Source organism: Manis javanica, chromosome 17 (assembly GCF_040802235.1).
Source record: "Manis javanica isolate MJ-LG chromosome 17, MJ_LKY, whole genome shotgun sequence".
NCBI lineage: Eukaryota > Metazoa > Chordata > Mammalia > Pholidota > Manidae > Manis > Manis javanica.
Window position 1 is genome coordinate 3,178,194 of NC_133172.1, and position 20,600 is coordinate 3,198,793.

Here is a 20,600-nt window from a genome sequence, read left to right on the forward strand (position 1 = left end):
ACATTGCAAATGTGCACAAAACATGTGTGGATGCTCGGATCACTGAGGAGCTCCAGGCTAGGAGGTCGGGACATCCCGGGTGAGGGGAGCCCACAGCTACGGGGAGAACAGGAGCAGAAGCCCGCTGCCCACCCCACACAGCCCCGGGGAAGCACAGCCGGGCTCCAGGAGGCTGGTTCCCCTTCCTGCTGATGTGACCTCCCAGTGCCACGCCCTGTGGTTGGCCTGTCCTCCGGGCACCGTGGCCACAGGGAGCAGCCACCATGACGCCCACCCTCACGGCCCTGCTCTGCCTCGGTGAGCGCTGGGGGAGCCCTGGTCAGGGGGGAACCGGGGGGACCCGCCCCCCAGCCCCCAGCCCGGCCTGGTCTGTCGGGAGACACCAGGGCTCATCAGCCTCACGGGGAGGGGGGCTCTGCTCAGGCTCCAGGGCAGGGACCTCACTGGACTCTCTCCCAGGGCTGAGTGTGGCCCCGAGGACCCACGTGCAGGCCGGTGAGTCTGTCCCCAGGGGCCCAGGCCCCTCCTACTCACAGGGATGAGGGCCACCGCCTGGGCAGCTGGGCATGGAGACCTGCAGGTCTGGGCTGAGTGGTGGGGCGCCTGGGAGGTTTGGTGCTGAGCTGGGGACCAGGGGTGGGAGGGCTCGGGACCCAGCCTCTGGTTTCCTTTCAGGGACCCTCCCCAAACCTACCATCTGGGCTGAGCCAGGCTCTGTGGTCCCCCAGGGGAGCCCTGTGACCATCTGGTGTCAGGGCACCCGGACGGCTCAGTGGTACCGTCTGCAAAAACATGGAAGTTCAGTACCTGGGGACACACAGAGCCCACTGGGGCCCGGGGACAAGGCCAAGTTCTCCGTCCCAGCCATGACAAGGCAGCGCACAGGGACCTACAGCTGTTCCTATCACAGCCCCACTGGCTGGTCAGAGTGCAGTGACCCCCTGGAGCTGGTGGTGACAGGTGAGACCCACTCAGGGCCCCAGCCCCAGGCTCTGCCCTCAGGAAGGGGGTCTGCTCTCGGGTATCCCCTCTCCCATCCCAGCCCTGGGGGTACGTGGGGACATGAGCCCCATTTATCACGGCCGCCTCCCCTCTCCTAGGAACCTACAGCAAACCCAGCCTCTCAGCTCTGCCCAGCCCTGTCGTGACCTCAGGAGGGAACGTCACCCTTCGGTGTCACTCATGGCAGGGACTCAAACAGTTCGTTCTGATGGAGGATGGAGAACACAAGCCCTCCAGGACCCTGGATGCACAGCGACTCCCTGGTGGGCAGTGCCAGGCCCTGTTCCCCGTGGGCCCGGTGACCCCCAGCCACAGGTGGACGTTCAGATGCTACGGGTATTTGAGGAACAGCCCCCAGGTGTGGTCGGAGCCCAGTGACCCCCTGGACCTCCTGGTCTCAGGTGAGGACCAGCCCTGCCCCCTCTGGGTTTGGAGGCACTAGACAGGTTAGGGGCTCTGCTTCCTGGGGAGCCCAGAGCAGTGGGTGGGCTGAGGGGAGCCCAGGGCTCCTGGGCCAGAGACACAAGGGGTGGGAGACAGCGAGACCCGGGTTGGGACAGGAGGGGGCTTGGGGAGCAGCCCCGCCATGCCCACTGGTCTTTCCCCAGGTGTGTCCGGGAAGCCCTCCCTCCTGAGCCAGCAGGGCCCTGTCGTGACCCCTGGGCAGAACCTGACCCTCCGGTGTCACTCTGACGTCGGCCATGACAGGTTCGTTCTGACCCAGGATGGGGGACGAGGCCTCCCCCAGAGCCTTGTGCGGCAGCCCCTGGCCCACATCCCCCTGGGCCCTGTGAGACCCTCACAAGGGGGCAGGTACAGGTGCTACGGGGGACACAGCCTCTCCTCTGAGTGGTCAGCCCCCAGCGACCCCCTGGACATCCTGGTGGCAGGTGAGGAGCCGGTGGGTCAGTTGGGGGCCCAGACTCTGCACATGGCCTGCCGGGGGCCCTGGTGGTGATGTCCAGTTTGGGGGTGTGGGGACCCCAGGGAGGGAGAGAGGCAGAGAGGCTGAGGGCTCCGTCAGAACAGGGCGGTGGCACCCCTCACCCACCTTCCTCTCCCTAGGACAGTTCCCGGAAAGACCCTCCCTCTCAGTGCAGCCGGGCCCCACGGTGGCCTCAGGGGAGAAGGTGACCCTGCTGTGCCAGTCGGGGAGCCCGAGGGACACTTTCCTTCTGTCCAAGGAGGGGGCAGCCCAGGCCCCCCTGCGTCTCAGATCAAAGAACGGGGCACAGCAGAGCCAGGCCGAATTCCCCATGAGCCCTGTGACCTCAGCCCACGGGGGCACCTACAGGTGCTACAGCTCAAACAGCAGTGCCCCCTACCTGCTGTCACACCCCAGTGAGCCCCTGGAGCTCTGGGTCTCAGGTGAGGACCCCTGACCTGTCCTGTCTGAGCTCGGTCAGCTCTGGTCTCAATCCTCAGGAGGGCCTGGGACAGGAATGAATGAGGGGTGCAGGGGGTCCTCAGAGGAGGCCTAGCCCAGGAGGGATGGAAGAGAGGCATCCCCCTGGGCCCCCATCCCACAGTGTCAGCACAGATGGGGTGGGGTCAGGTGGAGTGAGGTGGGGGTGACCCAGGAGGTCATGAGCAGACATAGTGGGAAGTCAGGGGGCCCTGCTCACCCCTTAGTGTCCAGATCAGAAGGGGAGGCCCTGGGTGTGCAGCCCGACCTGACACCATCCTACAGAGAAGCAGCCGTGGGTCCCTCCCTGCAGGGCGCCCTCTGCGACCCTGGGGCTCCCAGCTCAGGGCTCCCCTGAGACCGAGGAGGGCGGGGCTGGCTCTCCAGGTAGCCTTGCCACTTGTGTGATTTCTTTATGGTTTTTACTTAATTTTATTTTCATTTACCTCGCTTTATTTATTTTACATTTTTATTTGTTATAAAATTCCTTCGTATTTTACCTTTATAAGAAATCAGTTGGGCTTTTCCATCTAAGAAAACTTGAAGAGTAGTTGATGTGATATTATAGTAGCTACAGGTTTACGGCGTGGGGATTTGACATTCGTGTGCATTATAAACGCACACTTGCCGTCCGTCACCACACGAATGATTCCCGGATTACCGACCGTGTTCCCGTCCTGTACCTTTCATCCCCGTGACTTACATATTTTATGACTGGAAGGTTCTCCCTCTTTATCCCCTGCACATATTTCGCCCGTCCCCACACCCTCCTCCCCTCTGGCCACCCCCCCCGATCGTTCTCTGTATGTCTAAGTCTGTTTAGGGCTTTTATTTGTCTGCTTATTAGTCTTGTGCTTTGATTCTACATATCTGGGGTCAGTCCCACACACAGTGTTTTCATTATCACAGGCCTTTCGTAGAGTTTGCGACAGGGAGCGCGGTCCCTCCAGCTCTGCTCCTCCTCAGGACTGCCCTGCCCCCGGGGTGCTCTGTGGCTGCACGCACGGTGGGGACTATGCGCCCCAGCTCCGTGTTCAATGCCGTTGGCATCTGGATAGGGACTGCACTGTGTGCGTGGATTGTGGGGTGGCATGGCCATTTACAGTGTGTCAGACATTGCATCTTACATATTTTATGTATCATACACAGCATCGTCTATATTAGGTTGAGGTTCGTTACGTTTGAACACGTTCTGCAAGCAGTACCCTGTTATTATTCACCCTCCTCTTTATCTATATGATGCCATGACTTACATCTTTTTATTTTTTATATCCCTTGCCTACTGTATGGAAGTGATTTTACTACTTTTTCCTTAGAACTTCATCCTAGCTGGTAACTGATGGATCTGTGACCTTTCTGTAGTGTTTCCACCAGTGATATTCTTTCCTTTACTAATTTTCCTAGGTCTCCTTATGGCCTCCCCCCACCTCCCATAAAGCAGTCCATTTAACATCTCTGTAAGGCTAGTGTAGCGGTGATGAACCCCTCTAACTGTTGCCTGTATGGGAGACTCTCTCTCACCTTCCAATCTGAACGATGACCTTCCGGGCAGGGGAGTCCTGGCTGTCGGTTTAGTCCTTCCAGCCCTGTGAGTGTGTCAGGCCCCTCCGCCCTGGCCTGCGGAGTCTGCTGATAATCAGCTGACGGCCTTATGGGGCTCCCCTGTCCCAGAACTGTCTCCTCTCCTACTGGTGCTTTGAAGGTGCTTTTCCATCCCTAATCTTTGTCTTTTTCGTTTTCTTGTGTCCTGGTGAGGATCATTGGCTTCATCTTGTTCGGGGCTCTCTGTGCCTCCTGGACCTGGATGCCTGTTTCTTTCCCCAGGTTGGGGGAGTTTCAGTCATAACTTCATCAAATACATCCTCCGCGCTGTCTCTCCTCTTCCCCTCTTGGGACACTCATAATGCCGGCGTCAGTGTCCTTGCTGTGGCCCACGGGCGTTCCTTACGTGCCCCTCAGGTTTTTGAATTCTTCTGTCCATTTGCTCTTCTGCCTGGGTGCCTCCCACTGCCCCGTCTCCCCGATCACTGCCCCGATCTTCTGCACCTTTGGACCTGCTGCGGGGTCCCTCCTCTGTGCTTCTCATTTCAGTTGTGTTCTTGAGCTCTGAGCGACTCACTTTTACATTTCTATCCCTTCCCTGAAATCATGTCTGAGCTCATCCACTCCTCTCCCCACCGTTGTGACCAGCACTTTGAGGTCATTATCGGGTAGATCGCTTATCTCCACCTATTTAGCAGTTCTTCTAGCATTTTCTTCTCCTCTCACTTGGCCCATGTTCCTCTGCCTCATCACGCTGTCTGGCTCTCTGCATTTGTTTCCATGTATCAGGGACGTGGGCTGTGTCACCCGGTCTTCAAAGCAGTGGTCTGATGTGATAGGCATCCTGCGTTGCCCAGAAGGGCAAATATCCCTGCCATGAGGACCAGGTGCCCCAGGGGCGTCCCCTGCCAGGCTCTTTCCACTCTCTTGTGTGTCTGAGCCCTGAGTCTGAGTGGGCTGTGGGGGAGCCCGCCTCTCTGCCCGGCTGGTGGCACTGGCGGCCCGACCACTGCAGCTGCACTTTGAGGAGGGCTTCCTCCTGGCCAGGTGCCCGGGAGGCCTGGCTGGATCTCCTACAGGTGTGCTGCTGAGTGGGGCCACCTCCTCCCCTCCTTGGGGCTGGGGACGCTCTGTGGTCTCCGTCAGGGTGGGGCTGGTCCTCGGGTGTGCCGGGGTGGGAGTCGCTTGTAGAGGTGCCTGCACAGGGGAAGGCTGGGGTGCAGGGAAGCCCGCAGGCTGAAGCCTGGTGTTGTAGGAGCTCATCTTCCCAGGGTGGCTCTCAAGGGCCAGGCAAAGCGTTTCCTGGGCTTAATCCCTCCTCCCCTCTGTGCCTCGCTCCCTCCAGCTACTGGGCTGGGCTGGGCTTGGAGCCCACGCAGCTCTGCCCCTTTTACACTGTCAGTGTGGCCTCCTCTGTGGCATCAGCTGCGGAAGGTCCGTTCTGCGGGGCCTCGGGTCATTTTCTGAATGAGTTTCGTGATGTGTGGTTGCTGCCTGCGTGTGTGCTGGGAGGGGGCTGTCACAGTGTCCTCCTATTCTGCCATCTGCCCAGAACCTCGGAAATCAATCACTTTCCAATTGATCACTGCTTTACTGATAACACTTATACCAACCCCAAGGAAACTGAAATTTCACTCATCATTGTGCACCAAATTCACTGACATCAAATACCACTTGATAATGACGACAATGTAAAATGCTAAATGTAACAGTGTCATTTTAAGGAAACATCCCCATGGGTAGCCCCAATCACCCTGTGGCAAACACACTGAAAAATTTCTGTTTTCTGCAACAGCACTATGGACTTCCCATTTCTCTTCATTTCTCTGTTTCAGCAGGGTTTCCTTAGGGAAAAAACTTGAAAAACTAAATTGTGAATTTCTTTTCCAGACAACTGTAAGCCTCCTGAACAATTACATTTTCTCTGATTTATAATAGTGGTGAGATATATTTAAAAGTCTTTTGGTATCAAATACTAGGATGCTAACCCTACAGGGTTATGTCTGTCACTCATTCGAAGTTTCTGAAAAGTATAAGCTTATTTCAGTGCTTCACGTGGAGATCTGAAAGAAGATTGACTTATAATTTGTTTCTTCATGTCCAAACGGTACAGTGGATTTGAAGGATTCCCTATTTTTTTGTGCCCACCCAGTTTTACAACAGCTCTGATTTTCTCTGTTCCTTAACGATTTGAAGACGAGAACTGCGCCCTCCTCTTTCTGGACATTACATATGGGAAAGGTAGATAGTCTTTTAAGGTATAAGACAAGCGATTAGTCTTCTCTCCTTGAATATGTGCAGCAGTTTCCAAAGTTTGTGGAGCGAGAAAGAGGTGTGGCGGAGGGGGGGGGCCCTCCTCTGGCCTGCACCCCCCGCCCGACTCACGTGCCCCAAGCGCTCAGCGCTCAGCACCCAGCGCCCGCCTCTCCTCTGGACGCTCCCTCCACCCCGCAGACACGACTTCATTCCTTCCCCAAGAACATGCTTAGACCCGTCTGGGGACCCGCTCTTCCTGTAGCCTGCGATGTGCCTTGTCTGGGTCTTCATGCCACCCTCTCGGGCACTGTGTCTGATTCAGGAATCAGCTTAAATGTCATGTCAAGTGTGACTGTGTCTGTGGCACTGCTCACAACAGGCTGCCTTGGTAGACGCACACAGGACCACACTCACAAAGCAAAACTTCACTTTGCACGTCCCTCTGAATTAACACCACCCTTCAGAAAATGCGTCTTTGTCTCTGTGTTTCCCCTGCGAGTAGGCCTGACTCTGTGAAGTATGATTTAATGACAGAATAAGTAGATGGGCAACTCCAGGTGGTGATTAAAATGCAGCCCTGAGAGGGAGGAAACCGGGTGGTGGTGCAGTGGGGGGACCCGGGTCAGAGCCTAACTCTCTGCGCTCCTGCATTCAGGCGACCCCGAGACCAGCCCCTCAGCCTAGGATCTGGGTCCCCAGCTGCTGAGTGAAGGGAAGTTCTCACATCCAGAAGAGAGAGCTCACATGGTGCCCGACCCAAGGATAAACAGGACAAGAGCCCAGTTATTTCTGTGTCGAGACCAATTTTCCCCTGAGGCCTGAGCTCTCGGGGCCACATCTGCTCCAAACGGACTCAGAAGCAAAGCATGAATTGGAAAGACAGGGAGAGTGAAAGCATCCAAAGGGAGCAGAGGGGGTCCTCCTGCAGCCGAGGGAGGGGTGGTCAGGAGGTTTGACGTGCATCTCGTGAGAAACGGGGGGGTCGGAAGACCACGGAGCCCAGGCTCCTCAACTCCTCATCCAGCCCCGCTTTTTACTGTCCTCAGGGGCAGCTGACCCCATCAGCCCATCCCAGAACCAGTCGGCCCCCAAGAAAGGTGAACAGGAGCAATTCTCAGCCATGGGGCCAGGCTGAGGGTCCTATCCTGTCAGGGGAATGTGGGTGTCCAGGGTATACATCCAGGATCCTGGGGTGATTGTGGTTGGTGCTGACCTCTGTGACCTCTTTGCCCGCAATTCCTAGCCCCCCACCCGCAGGATTACACGGTGGGGAATCTCGTCCGGATGGGCGTGGCTGGTGTGGTCCTGGTGGTCCTCGGGGTGCTGCTGTTCCAGGCTCGACACGGCCCTGCAAACCGCCAAGATGCAGCCAGGAGGCCCACGCAGGAGAACAAGCCAAGGATCCCGGGGACAGAGCCTGGGAAGTGACCTTGGGTGCCCCGGAGCTTCTGGAGAAGCGTCTGGGGCGCAGGCTGTGTGAGCCGTGTGCAGGCCACGGTGGGGTGGAGGGGGCGGTGTTCACGTGCAGGGACGATGCCTGGACTCTTCTGCCATTAAGCTGCAGGATGTTCCCTCCCGGCCACGGCTGAGGGTCTCGACTGGCTCCTGTCTCTCCCCATTTCCGTGAAATCTGCTTATTCCCTGCATGCTGGCCTGGGTCCCCACCACCAGACACATCTGCTCTGGTACGTGTTTGTGTAATAAATTTTTATTTATTGCTAGTTAATACATACCTTGAAGAACACCAAGGAATCTCCATCTCCCAACTGCAGAGCAGGCGATCTCTTTTAATAAATTGTCACAACAACAATAACAACGATCCAGCCTGATAAAGATAAATCCAAGTGATGCCCTGACACCCTCTCTGGGCCCCGCAAGCCTCTGACTTGTCATCAGATGCCGCCATGCAGTCTGCTCAGAAATACCCTCCTGGAGCCAAGACAGCCTTTGAAGGGAGAGCTGGACTGACCTGCTGTTAAAAACGCTGACTCACGGCATTTGCCCGTTTCTCTGGTGTATATGCTCCCTTCACGGCCAAGTTTAAGGACCAACATGAGGTCCTGGTGCCGTCGGGAAGCTATGCACAGAATTGACTTTCCCAACCCCTAAAGCCAGAGGGGGACCCCTCTTGTTGCACCCTGAGAGCCCCAGCCTGTGCTGGAGTTTCCTTGCCTTTGATGTGTGGGGCTCATCCCTACTCAGTGGTGTGGCACAGTTTCCGTGAATATCAATCGTGGGAGAGAATAGTGGACACACAGAATTCCAATAGGCTCCCCGTAGGAGTGCTAATTACATCAATCAATTTAGAGAGAAGACTGACTTACCCAGTAAAGTAAGAGACACCCAGCGATGATCACAAGTATATACTTTAAAGGAAACATGTGCATGTGCACCGGGACCCATTCACAAGAACACTGACAAGAGAGTTATTCATATTAGCCAAAACCATTTTAAGATCACATGCACAAAAAAGGAAAGAGAAAATTTGGTGTTTTGTGTAAAAATTTGTATATTATACATCAGTGAAAATTCCCAAACTGAACTTCCAAATGGTCATGTATATCCATCTTCAAACGTGATAGGGAATGAAAGATCATAAAACTACGTGTTTAGGATTATTCCAGTCACCTCAAATTAGAAAGGAGACATCATATATTACTTAGGAATTTATACCTGTGATAAACCCTAGAAATAAAGGAAAGAAAGAATTCCTTGAAATCCATGGTGGCAGTTACCAGGGGATGTTTGGGATGGAGACCACAGAATCTTCTAGAAGACTGGCAGTGTGTTCCTCACTTGCACCGGATGACTCAGAAGTCCACTTGCCATTACTGGTCGATTAGAGATTCCTGTTCTGTGACCGTCTCCGCTTTGCAGACAGTGAGGAGGGGTTGAAGCAGGTGGTAGAGGCCACACCCTCCACTAGACACTAATTTCAACAGTGTGGCTGTTGATCTGTTACAGCAAATACTTCACAGGTTGGCACTGGGATTTTCTCAAAACAGGATCTCACCTGCCTAATGAGCCTCTCAAGAGTCTAATCAGACAAGGAGCCCCTCTCCAGGGGAGAAACCAGGCATCCGAACAAAACACCTTGCCCACAACCAGATGAAATGCAGTTAAGAATTTAAAGTGAGTTCCAGAGCCCACGGCCTGAGTATCTGAACTGGGCTTGAGCCACCAATAAGGGCTCTGGGGGTGCTTTCAGAGCCTGGGTTCAAGCCCATCAGGTGGTGGTTTTAGGCCACACCTTGGAGTCGGGTCCACAACAGAGCTACACTCAGGATGTCTGGTCTTTTTCTTGGACCACGAGAACAGCAGAGCCCTGACTGAGCGGGAGCCCGGGGGGATCGCTCTGCTCAGCACCCACGAGGCGGCTGTGCAGGGAGCCCTGGGCAACGTGGCTCTTGCACATTGCGGTGCAGACCAGCATTTTCCAAGGGCCTCCTGTGTGCAGGGCCTGCAAACACCCCAACACTGAGTTTCACCACATAACCCTTAGGTGGGGGCATCTCTTCCTTTGTAAACATGATCTCAGCTCATGAAGTAATTGGCCTAAAGCATGCTGGATTAGGGCGACCCTCTTTCTCTACACATGGATGGTCCAATGCTCATTGCCGTGGAAATAAGGCCAGCAAATCTGGGGTCTCAGGGCAGGGACAGCCCTGGATGAGTGGGTCTCCATTCAGGGACCCACTTTCTTCTCTTCTCCAGAAAGAAGGTTTGTAAGGAAACAAACTACTATTTCTGGGATATCAATTACCAAGATCTGTCACTGGGGGTTTCCTTCTCCTGGAAACTGCTCACAACCAAATGTCATCTCTACTTCACATGGCACACCACGGCTAAGGGATCCTGTGTCTGCCCTTCAGGGTCAAGCCTCCAGTTTGCTTCCATCTGGGAATGGCGTCGAGAGAACCCTGACCCAGGGGCTGGCACCCCTGTACACAGCCGCCTCCCATGTAATTGCAGAGATGGGGTGAGGTAAGGACCAGGATGATGCTGGGAGGGAGGGTCCTGCCAGCTGCTCAGCAACACTTGGGCAGGACCGGGTTGGGAGTCAGGGAGGAGGAGCCGGCAGTTTCCTGGAGACAGATGGATTTTCAACAAGGGTGCCAAGACACACCATGGGGAATGAGTGGTCTTATCAACGAGTGGTGTTAGGAAAACTGGATATCCAGGTGCAAAAGAATGAAGTTGAACCCTTGCATATACCATAGAAAAACACTGGCCCCAAATAGGTCACTGTAAGAGCTGACATTCTAAGCATCTTGGAGGAAAACATGGAGTAAATCTTCAAGACCCTGGACTTGTCAATCGTTCCTTATATGACACCAAAAGAACAAAGAACAACATACAAAATAAATAAATCAAGCTTTATCAGACTTTAAAATTAATGTTCATCAAAGGACACCATCAAGAGAGTAAAGAGACAACCTACAGAACTGGAAAAAAATATTTACAAGTCATGTATCTAGTAAGGGTCAAGAATGCAAAGTTAGAAAGAACACCTCTATAGCAACACAGAAGACAAACAACCCACTTTAAAAATGGTCAAATGGCTTGAACAGACATTTCTAGAAAGAGGATCTACAAATAGACAGCCTAAGGAAAAATGCTCCAATCAAGAGCCTTTAGGGAAATGCTAATAAAGCAACTGGAGCTACCCCTTCTCACTCATTGTTTGGCCTCGGTGTGAAAACAAAAGTATGGCCAGGATTTGGAGAAACTGGAACGAACATACACTGCTGTAGGGACTGTGAAGTGGGTCAAGCGTTTTTGACAGTTCCTTTAAATGTTAAACTAGAGTGACCACATGACCTAGAAATTCCATCTCCAGGTCTTCGTTTCAGCTGTTGCAGATGAACCTGAGTTCTAGAGATCTGCCATTCAACCGTGCGCCTCCAGTTCACAACAGAGTGCTGTGCTGGTAAAATTTGTAAAGAGCATAGTCGCATGTAAGTGTTCTGACTGCAGTGAATAGAAAACAGAAAGAATTGAATACAGGTATTCCAACAAACACTTGTGCACGGGTGTTCATAGAAGCACACTTCACAATAGACAAAAGGTGTCAACAACCCAAGGTCCACCGGCTGATGGACATCTCCATAACCTTGGAATTGTATTCAGCCTTAAAAGGAAAGAAGTACTGATACCTGCTACCATGGGGATGTAGGACAAAAACATAAGAGTGAATAAGCCAGGGGAAAGGAGTCAGACCCAAGCGGTCACATGTTGTAGGATTCCATGACGTGGAACAGACAGAAGAAGGAAACCCTCTGAGGAGAAACCAGACTTGTGTTTGCCAGAGGCTGAGCTGGAGGAGGGAATGGAGGCTGGCTGCCTCGTGTTGGTTTGGGGGATGTAAGTCTCTTAGGACTAGTTACAAGTGATGGTGGCAACTTTGTAAATTGACTCAATTTCAGGGAATTCTATACTTGAATATGGTCAGTGTTGTATGAACTCACATCAATCAAATGAAAATCAAGTAAAAATGTCATGCCTCCCTATGGATCCCTTACACCTTAAGGAGTTGCATGGCATTCCTACCGAGTTTATCCAAGGAGAGACTCCCCCCAGGTCTGAATGCCGAGAGCCAGAGGGCTTGGAGACAATCCCACTGGTGGCCCCTTCACTCTTGAGCTTGGTGGAGGTGGAACCCAGGATGAGCATCCTGTACCCGGGGTCCTTCCTGCATCCTGTACCCGGGGTCCTTCCTGCATCCTGTGCCTGGGGTCCTTCCTGCATCCTGTGACTGGGGTCTTTCCTGCATTCTGTACCCGGGGTCCTTCCTGCATCCTGTACCCGGGGTCCTTCCTGCATCCTGTACCCGGGGTCCTTCCTGCATCCTGTGCCCGGGGTCCTTCCTGCATCCTGTGACTGGGGTCCTTCCTGCATCCTGTACCCGGGGTCCTTCCTGCATCCTGTACCCGTGCTCATTTGCCATTCGGCCAAGGAGAAGGTATGGCTTCTGACATCCCTTGTTGGCAGGGAGGGCAGGTGTAGGACTTCCAAGTAGCCCTTCTTACCAAAAGGGCTCCTGTACCACGTGTCTAATCTGATCACAGAGATTTCTCCAGCCTGAGACCTTTCCATGTTTCAGGAACTACTGACGCTCGTGACAGTCCAGTGAGGCCCGTAACAGTGAGGCTGTTAACATTCTCCTATAAGGGCAAAACCAGAGAGGGCATATTACTTGCCCAAAGTAGACGGTCAGTAAGGGCTTCCACTGAGCACTGTCTCCAGCTCCTGCTGTGGTCCAGGCCTCGGAGGGACAGAGGTGGTGAGGAGGCGCAGGGCACGCGGAGGCCGCGTGGACAGCTGTGGGGACAGCTGCAGCTGTTGTGAAAACAGGCAAGTCAGAGGAAGTGCCCGGAGGCACAGAAGCAGGAACCCAGGCCAGGAGGGAGGGGCGGCCCCCCGGCGAGTCAGAACAGGGTGTGAACACCTCCCCGAGCCCCCTTCAGCCGGGGGGCACCCGTCCTGTGACGCCCCGGGCAGGGCAGGGACTGGGGGGCCCGTGCTCTCCCGTCTCGCCCACCCATACAAACCCAGCGGCCCCTCCTCCAGGACCCCGACGGCCCCCACGGGGCTCGGGGCAGCCTCCCCGCCGCCCGCCGCCTTCCCGCCCCTTCCCAGGCCCTGTCTCCCCGCCGCCCCGGGCTCGCCTGTCAGGGCCCCCGCCCCGCACAGACCCCTCCGCAGGCCCCCACCTTCCTCCCCTGACACCCCAGGGTTCCGCCCGACAGTCCGGGGAGACCAGGCGGGGCCGAACTCTCCGGCCCAGCAAAGCCGGCTCCTCCCCGCAGACACCGCCCCCCAGCCGACCGCCTCCTCCCCCGACACCCGCGCGCCCTGCGTTGCACGCACACGTGTGTCTCCCCGAGCGGCTCCTGGCCGGCTGGGCACGCAGGCTCCCTGCAGACGTCCTGGACGGCGGCGGCTGCAGGGGCCCAGCTGCAGGGGCGCTTCCCGCCCCCTCCCGCTCGCCGGGGAACGTGCTCGCGGTCTCGGGACGGTGGCGGGGCTGCCCGAGAGACCCGCACGGCCACGGGGAGCAGGGCTCCCCACGAGCGGTGGGGAGGCCGGAGACGACCGGTTCCTCACGAGTGCGGACCCCCCACGCTGCACCCTGCAGGGTGGCGACCTTCCCACACGGCCACCTGCTCACACGCCCCTGGACTGACACCAGTCCTGTTGCCTGAAAGATGAGACCCGAGGACCCCTGCAGGGGCGCAGACCCTCTGAGACTCACGGGTCTCAGGGGAGGTCACACCCCTGCTGGCCGAGGACGGTGTCCCCTCACTGCACCCGGAAGGACCCTCGTCCTGTCCTGGCCTCTCCTTCTCCAGAAGGTCCCCACAATCCCGTGTCTATGGCTGCTCCATGTCCACCTGCCATTGGGTCCCTCTGTTCCCTGTGCTCCCTTCTCTGCCGCGCACGACCCACGCAGCCAAAGCGTCTCTGTCACCATGTGTGTGTTCTCTGTGGTCACCGACCAGCCCCGTGCGCCCTGGGAAGGGACTGGTCACCGTCACCAATGAATCGCATGCCAGGACAGGGTCACTGCTCAATAGACGTTGGCTCATTGCCTGGATGGTGGAAGGAAGGAAGCACAGCTGCGTTTACGGAGCCTCAGGAGGGGAAGTGACTTGCTCAAGGTCACACGGGCTCTAAAAGGCAGAGTCACCACTGGAGCAGAAGTTGGGCTGGGCGCCCTGCCCTCTGCGGGTGGTGGAGCTTGTGGGGTCTGGAGGCAGCTCTGCTCTGAAGGGTCCCAGAGCCTGCTGTGGCCTCAGCCCCGTCCCTCAGGGAGCAGAGTGGGGCGCTGGGGGCTGCTCCCTCCGAAGAGGCCCCTGGAGAGGAACCCGAGACGAGGCACAGGGGGCTGTCCTTGTCAGCACGCCCTGTGTCCGTCTGTCTGGCCTCGGGGACATGGGGGGCAGCGCCTCGACCACGACACTCGCTGCCCTTCTCTGCCTCGGTGAGCTACGGGGGGACAGAGGAGGGATGGGGCCGCCCTGCCCCCCCAGGCCTGGGCCTGACCCCCCGGGGCGCAGTGGCTCAGTGGGGCAGGACCTTGGGGGGGGCCGCGCTCAGCCCCAGAAGGGACCCCAGGGCTCGGGGCCCAGCCAGGCTGACCTTCCGGGTGGGCCGCTCAGAGGGGGGCTCTCTTCCAGGGCTGTGTTGGGGCCCCCGGGACCGCGTGCAGGCGGGTGAGTCTCCCCGGGCCTCCCGCTTCACGGCCCCTGGGCAGCTGGGAGCACAGGGGCTCTGGGCCCGCGGGGACCCCCCGGGGGGCCTCGAAGTGACAGCCGGGGACGGGGGAAGGGCACTCCCGGACTCCAGGTCTGATTCCTTTCCAGGGACCCTCCCCAAGCCCTCCATCTGGGCTGCCCCGGGCTCCGTGGTCACCAACGGCAGCCCTGTGACCATCCACTGTCAGGGGCCTCCGCAGGCTGTCAGGTACAGTCTGTATAAAGAGTACTCCGGACGCTGGACCCTGGTAGCCCAGGATGAGTTCAGGGACGAGGCCAGTTTCCCCATCGGGCTCATGAGCGCACACCGCGCAGGACGGTACCAGTGTGGGTTTCACAGCAGGAGCGGCTCAGAGTGGAGTGACCCCCTGGACCTGGTGGTGACAGGTGAGGGGAGGCACCAGACCCTCCCCCTGGAGACCCCTCCCCCGGAGATCCCTCCCCCTGGAGACCCTTCCCCATGGAGGCCCCTCCCCTGGGGCCCCTCCCTCTGAAATCCCTCCCCCCGGAGGCCCCTTCCCCAGTGGACCGCCCCCCCTCACCGTCCACACCTCTAACCCGTCTCCGCTCTCTCCCTCAGGAGTGTCTGACCCACCCTCCCTCTCGGCTGACCCAAGCCCTGTGGTGGTGTCAGGAGGGACTGTGTCCCTCAGGTGTAGGTCAGAGGTCACAGGGGGCACTTTCCACCTGCTGAAGGAGGGAGGAGCTGACGGGCCCCAACACATGATTGCGCTGTTCTCTGCTGGGGGGTGGCAGGCCCGCTTCCCTGTGGACCCCATGACCACCTCCCGTGGCGGGACCTACAGATGCTACACTTCTGAAACTAAAAACCCCTACGTGTGGTCACACCCCAGCGGCCCTCTGTCCCTGGAGGTCACAGGTGAGGGGAGGTTGGCTCAGCCCTGGCTATTTCCTGACCCCAGAGTGACCGGCCCGTGGAGGCCTGGGTGGGGGAGGGCTGGGGACACTGGCCCCTGGGGGCCAGAACTATCGGAGATCCGAGAAGGGATTCCTCCAGTGTTTCTGGGTCCCCCCGAGGAACTAATATCATCCCATCACAAACACGTCAGGCTCAGGAGGGGTGAGTGGGAGGGATTCTGAGTTACGAGTCTGGGCTCAGAGGGTCCCATCCTGTCAGGGGGAAGCAGGGGCCCTTCACCGCCATGCAGGGGTCCTGGATGATTTGGGGTGTCTCTGCCTCTGTGACCTCACCGTCCAGCATCTCTAGCCGCACACCCCCAGGACTACACGCTGGGGAACCTCATCCGGTTGGGCATCGCCGCCTTTATCCTGCTGGTTCTCGGGATGCTGCTGGCCCAGGCCGGACACTGCTCGGACACGACCCAAGGTGAAGGCAGGAGTCAGACACAGGCGGTAACACCTCACCCCTGAGGGATCTAGAACCTTGGACATAATCTGATGATACCAAGAGGTTCTGGAGGAAAACCTGGGGCACAAGCCAGGGACCTGTCTGCTGACAATGTCAGAGGTATACACATGGTCTGGGTGCGGGACAGCTTCTGCGCTGCCTCTGTGGAAGCTCTTCTGCAATTACTGTGATGATTTCGCACCCTCCTTGATTGTCCCATCCCCATGGCTAATTTATATTATAATTGGAAGTTTGTCCTACCTTAGCCCCTTCACCTCTTTCCCCCATCCCTGCAAGTCTGCTCTGTTTTGTTTGTTTGGTCGTTTCTCTTGTTTTATAGATTCCATGTATAAGTGAAGTCACGTGGTATTTGTCATTGTTCTCCTGGCTTATTTTACTGAGCATAATACTCTCTAGTTCCATCCACATTATCACAAATGGCAAAATTCCTCTCTTCTTTATGGCTGAGTAATATTCCATTGTGTATAAGCACCACATCTTTACGCATTCATCCCTTGATGGACACTTAGGTTGCTTCCATATCTTGGCTATTGTAAACAATGTTGCAATAAACATAGGGGTGCATGTATCTTTTCAAATTAGTGATTTTGTTTTCTTCAGGCAAATTCCCAGAGGTGGAATTGCTGGTCACATTGTATTTCTGATTAATAGCAACTCCAGTTTGGAACGGATACATAAAAAATCATTCTGTAAAACACTCTTGGGGCTCCTTGAGCCATTCTCTCTTATGAGATGTCACATGGTACAGTCTCTCCAGAAATGACATCTGTTTGAAAGAACACAGTCATGTTTGGAGTGACAGCCAGATAGTGTGTTGGTAAACCGGCTCTAAGGAAATATCATTTTTTTCAAAAGCCCTGAGTTGTGCCATTTGTTTATTTCTTTGGAGAAAATATAGCATGAACCATAATTAGGATGTCTTGCCTCATTTTAGTCTTCAGCGAGGGAGAATTAGGAAAAGCACACCAGGAAGAAGTGGCTTTCTTTTCCTGTGGAATTTCTCCATCAAAAGCCTACGTACAGGACATTCCAAGAACCTGTTCTCTCTCATCTAAGTAAGAAAGGAAGAAACTACAAAATAGTCCAAAAACAACTAATAAAATAGCAGTAGGAGGTCTTCGTATGCCAATAGCCACTTCCCATGCAAACGGTTTATCAAAAGACAGAGCGGCTGAACGAATTAAAAGAAACAAGATCCGACAATACGCTGTGCACAAGACACTCACTGGCTGTCAGACATACCGGGCTGAACGCGAGGGGTGGTTCAGCAGAGTGAATATACCCATTATAAAGTGTGTAAATCCAAGGTGTGTAAGGGGTTGATTTCTGTCCTTTATATATTGCGAAATGATGGCCACATGGTGTTGACTGATATCACCATCACATTACACAATTACCTTTCTAGTGTGTGTGTGTGGTGGGAACATTTAAGACCTACTCTCTTGAAATTAAAGAAGATACCAATAAATGGAAACACATCCCATGCTCACAGATAGGAAGAATAAATATTGTCAAAATGTCCATCCTGCCTAAAGCAATCTACAGATTCAATGCAATTCCTATCAAAATACCAACAGCATTCTTCAACAAACTAGAGAAAATCATCCTAAACTTCATATAGAACCACAAAAGACCTTGAATAGCCAAAGCAATCTTGAGAAGGAAGAATAAAGCACGGGGAATTATGCTCCCCAACTTCAAGCTCCACTACAAAGCCACAGTAATCAAGACAATTTGGTACTGGCAGAAGAACAGACCCACAGACCGATAGAATAGACTAGAGAGCCCTGATATAAACCCAACCATATATGTTCAACTAGTATATGATAAAGGAGCCATGTACATACCATGGGGAAATGACAGCCTCTTCAACAGCTGATGTTGGCAAAACTGGACAGCTGCATGCAAGAGAATGAAACTGGATTATTGTCTAACCTCATACACAAAAGTAAACTTGAAATGGATTAAAGACCTGAATGTAAGTCATGAAACCATAAAAGTCTTAGAAGACAACACAGGCAAACATCTCCTGAATATAAGCATGAACAACTTCCTGATTGCATCTCCTCAGGCAAGGGAAACAAAAGTAAAAATGAACTCATGGTACTATATCAAACTAAAAAGTTTCTGTATGGCAAAGGACATCATCAACAGAACAAAAAGGCATCCTACAGTATGGGAGAATATATTTGTAAATGACATATCCGACAAGGGGTTAACATCCAAAATATATGAAGAACTCACACGCCTCAACACCCAAAAAGCAAATAAACCAATTAACAAATGGGCAGAAGATATGAAGAGACAGTTCTCCAAAGAAGAAATTCAGATGGCCAACAGGCACATGAAAAGATGCTCCACATCATTATTCATCAGGGAAATGCAAATTAAAACCACAATGAGATATCACCTCACACCAGTAAGGATGGCCAGCATCGAAAAGACTAAGAACAACAAACACTGGCGAGGATGCAGAGAAAGGGGAGCCCTCCTACACTGCTGGTGGGTATGAAAAACTAGTTCAACCATTGTGGAAAGCAGTAGGGAGGTTCCTCAAAAAACTAAAAATGGAAATACCATTTGACCCAGGAATCCCACTCCTTGGAATTTATCCAAAGAATACAACTTCTCACGGGTAAGATTCCTCAAGGGAGGAACAACCTAAGAGAGGCACAGTCGCAGGGGGGCATCAGGTGAGAAATTGGGGATCAACAGAGGTGAGGCTTAGAACCTCACGCCCCCTATTTTGAAAGAAATCTTCTGCATCCGTGGATGTTTTGTTGCCCTTGTCTAGCTTGGATTAATACTTAGTCTACAGGCACACACCTGATCATCTACATTTGCCCTCTTACAGCACTAAATTATGTTTTCTAACTTTATCTTGCATTTACCTACCACTTCAGCATTTTATTATTATTAATAATAATAACAATAACAATAATAATAAGGGAGAAATGTGGGATTCACATTTAAATCAAGTATAAAAATCAAACGAATAATCCTATTTGACCTGATTGTTTATAGTTCATGATTCATGATCAAAACCGAAAGTTTCTGTGATATGACTGCCCTTGCACTGTTCACCATGTAAGAACTTATTCACTATGTAAGAACTTGTTCACCACGTAAGAATTTGTTTGTTATGCTCCAGAAGATTGGAGAATGTTGAGAATTAGGCTTGGGGTTGATTAATGATTGTGCATTAAGTCCCCTATACAGAATTTTATTGTTGTTAACAACCATTTGATCAATAAATATGAGAGATGCCCTCTCAAAAAAGAAAAAAACATAAGGCAAAGATGATCAATTTCACCAACTCAGCATTGTAAAGGATTCCCAGCCAGCGCAATAAGGTACATCCATATGAAAATAATGTATGGTTCTGAATCCTAATAATATCATAATGAATACAAACAAAGTAAAAAAAAAAAGAATACAACTTCTCAGATTCAAAAAGACATATACACCCCTATGTTTCTTGCAGCACTTTTTACAGTAGCTAAGATATGGAAGCAACCTAAGTGTCCATCGTAGATGAATGGATAAAGAAAAGGTGGTACATATACACAATGGAATACTATTCAGCCTTAAGAAAGAAACAAATCCTTCCATTTGCAACAACATGGATGGAGCTGGAGGACATTATACTCAGTGAAATAAGCCAGGCAGAGAAAGACAAGTGCCAAAAGATTTCCCTCATTCGTGGAGTATAACAATGAAGCAAAACCGAAGAAACAAAATGGCTGCAGACTCCAAGACTCCAAGAATGTACAAGCGGTTACCAAAGGGGAGCCGTGTGGGAGGGCGGGTGGGGAGGGAGGGAGAAGGGGACTGAGGGGTATTATTTTTAGTACACATGGTGTCGGGGGTCACGGGGAGAACAGAGTAGCACAGAGAAGGCACATAGTGGATCTGTGGCATCTTGCTGCACTGATGGACAGTGACTGCACTGGGGTGTGGGTTGGGGACTTGATAATATGGGTAAATGTAGTAACCACATTGTTTTTTTCATGTGAGACCTTCATAAGAGTGTATATCAACCATACCTTAATAAAAAATTTTTTTTAAAAAGATGTACTCTTTTAGCAATTTTCAAGTATATAATACCGTATTGTTAACTATAGTCACCATTGACCAATGTCTCCTCATGTCCCCCACCCCAGCCCCTGGTATCAACCATTCTACTCTCTGCTTCTATGAGTTTGACTCTTAGATTCCACATATAAGTGACATCACAATGTTTGTCTTCCTCTGTCTAATTTATTACACATAGTATAATGCCTCCAAGGTCCATCCTTGTAGCAAATGTCAGGATTGCCTTCTTTCTCATGACTAAATATTGTCTCATTGTGGATTCTTTATTTATTCATCCATAGATGGACACTTAGGTTGTTTCCATGTCTTGGCTATTGTCAATAATGCTGCAATGAACACAAAGTGCAGATATCTCTTTGAGATTCTGTTTTCATTTCCTTTGGATATGTACTCAGCAGTGGAATTGCTGGATCAGATATTGGTTCGGTGCTTTTTTTTTTTTGAGGAACCTCCATACTATTTTCCACAGTGGCTGCACAAATTTATACTCTGGCCAACAGGGCACAAAGGTTGCCTTTTCTCCACATCCTCTCTAACACTTGTTCCCTCCTGTCTGTTGGATGCCAGCCATTCTGACAGTGTGAGGCGATACCTCATGGCAGTTCTATTTTTCATTTCTCTGGTGATTAGTGATGTCCACTGTGTTGCTGAC

General features: G+C 53.0%; 1 protein-coding gene across 1 annotated transcript; it reads left to right on the plus strand.

The window, feature by feature from the left end:
• The first annotated feature begins 225 nt into the window (after positions 1-225).
• Positions 226-19,638, plus strand: LOC108389161 (uncharacterized). Its single transcript, XM_073226347.1, has 13 exons — positions 226-297; positions 460-495; positions 676-960; positions 1,101-1,403; positions 1,611-1,892; positions 2,068-2,370; positions 7,449-7,630; positions 12,940-13,281; positions 13,886-14,189; positions 14,386-14,421; positions 14,572-14,850; positions 15,044-15,343; positions 15,683-19,638. The coding sequence occupies exons 1-13, from the start codon at positions 264-266 to the stop codon at positions 15,853-15,855; spliced, it is 2,859 nt and encodes a 952-aa protein (XP_073082448.1). The 5' UTR covers positions 226-263; the 3' UTR covers positions 15,856-19,638.
• Positions 19,639-20,600: the final 962 nt, after the last annotated feature.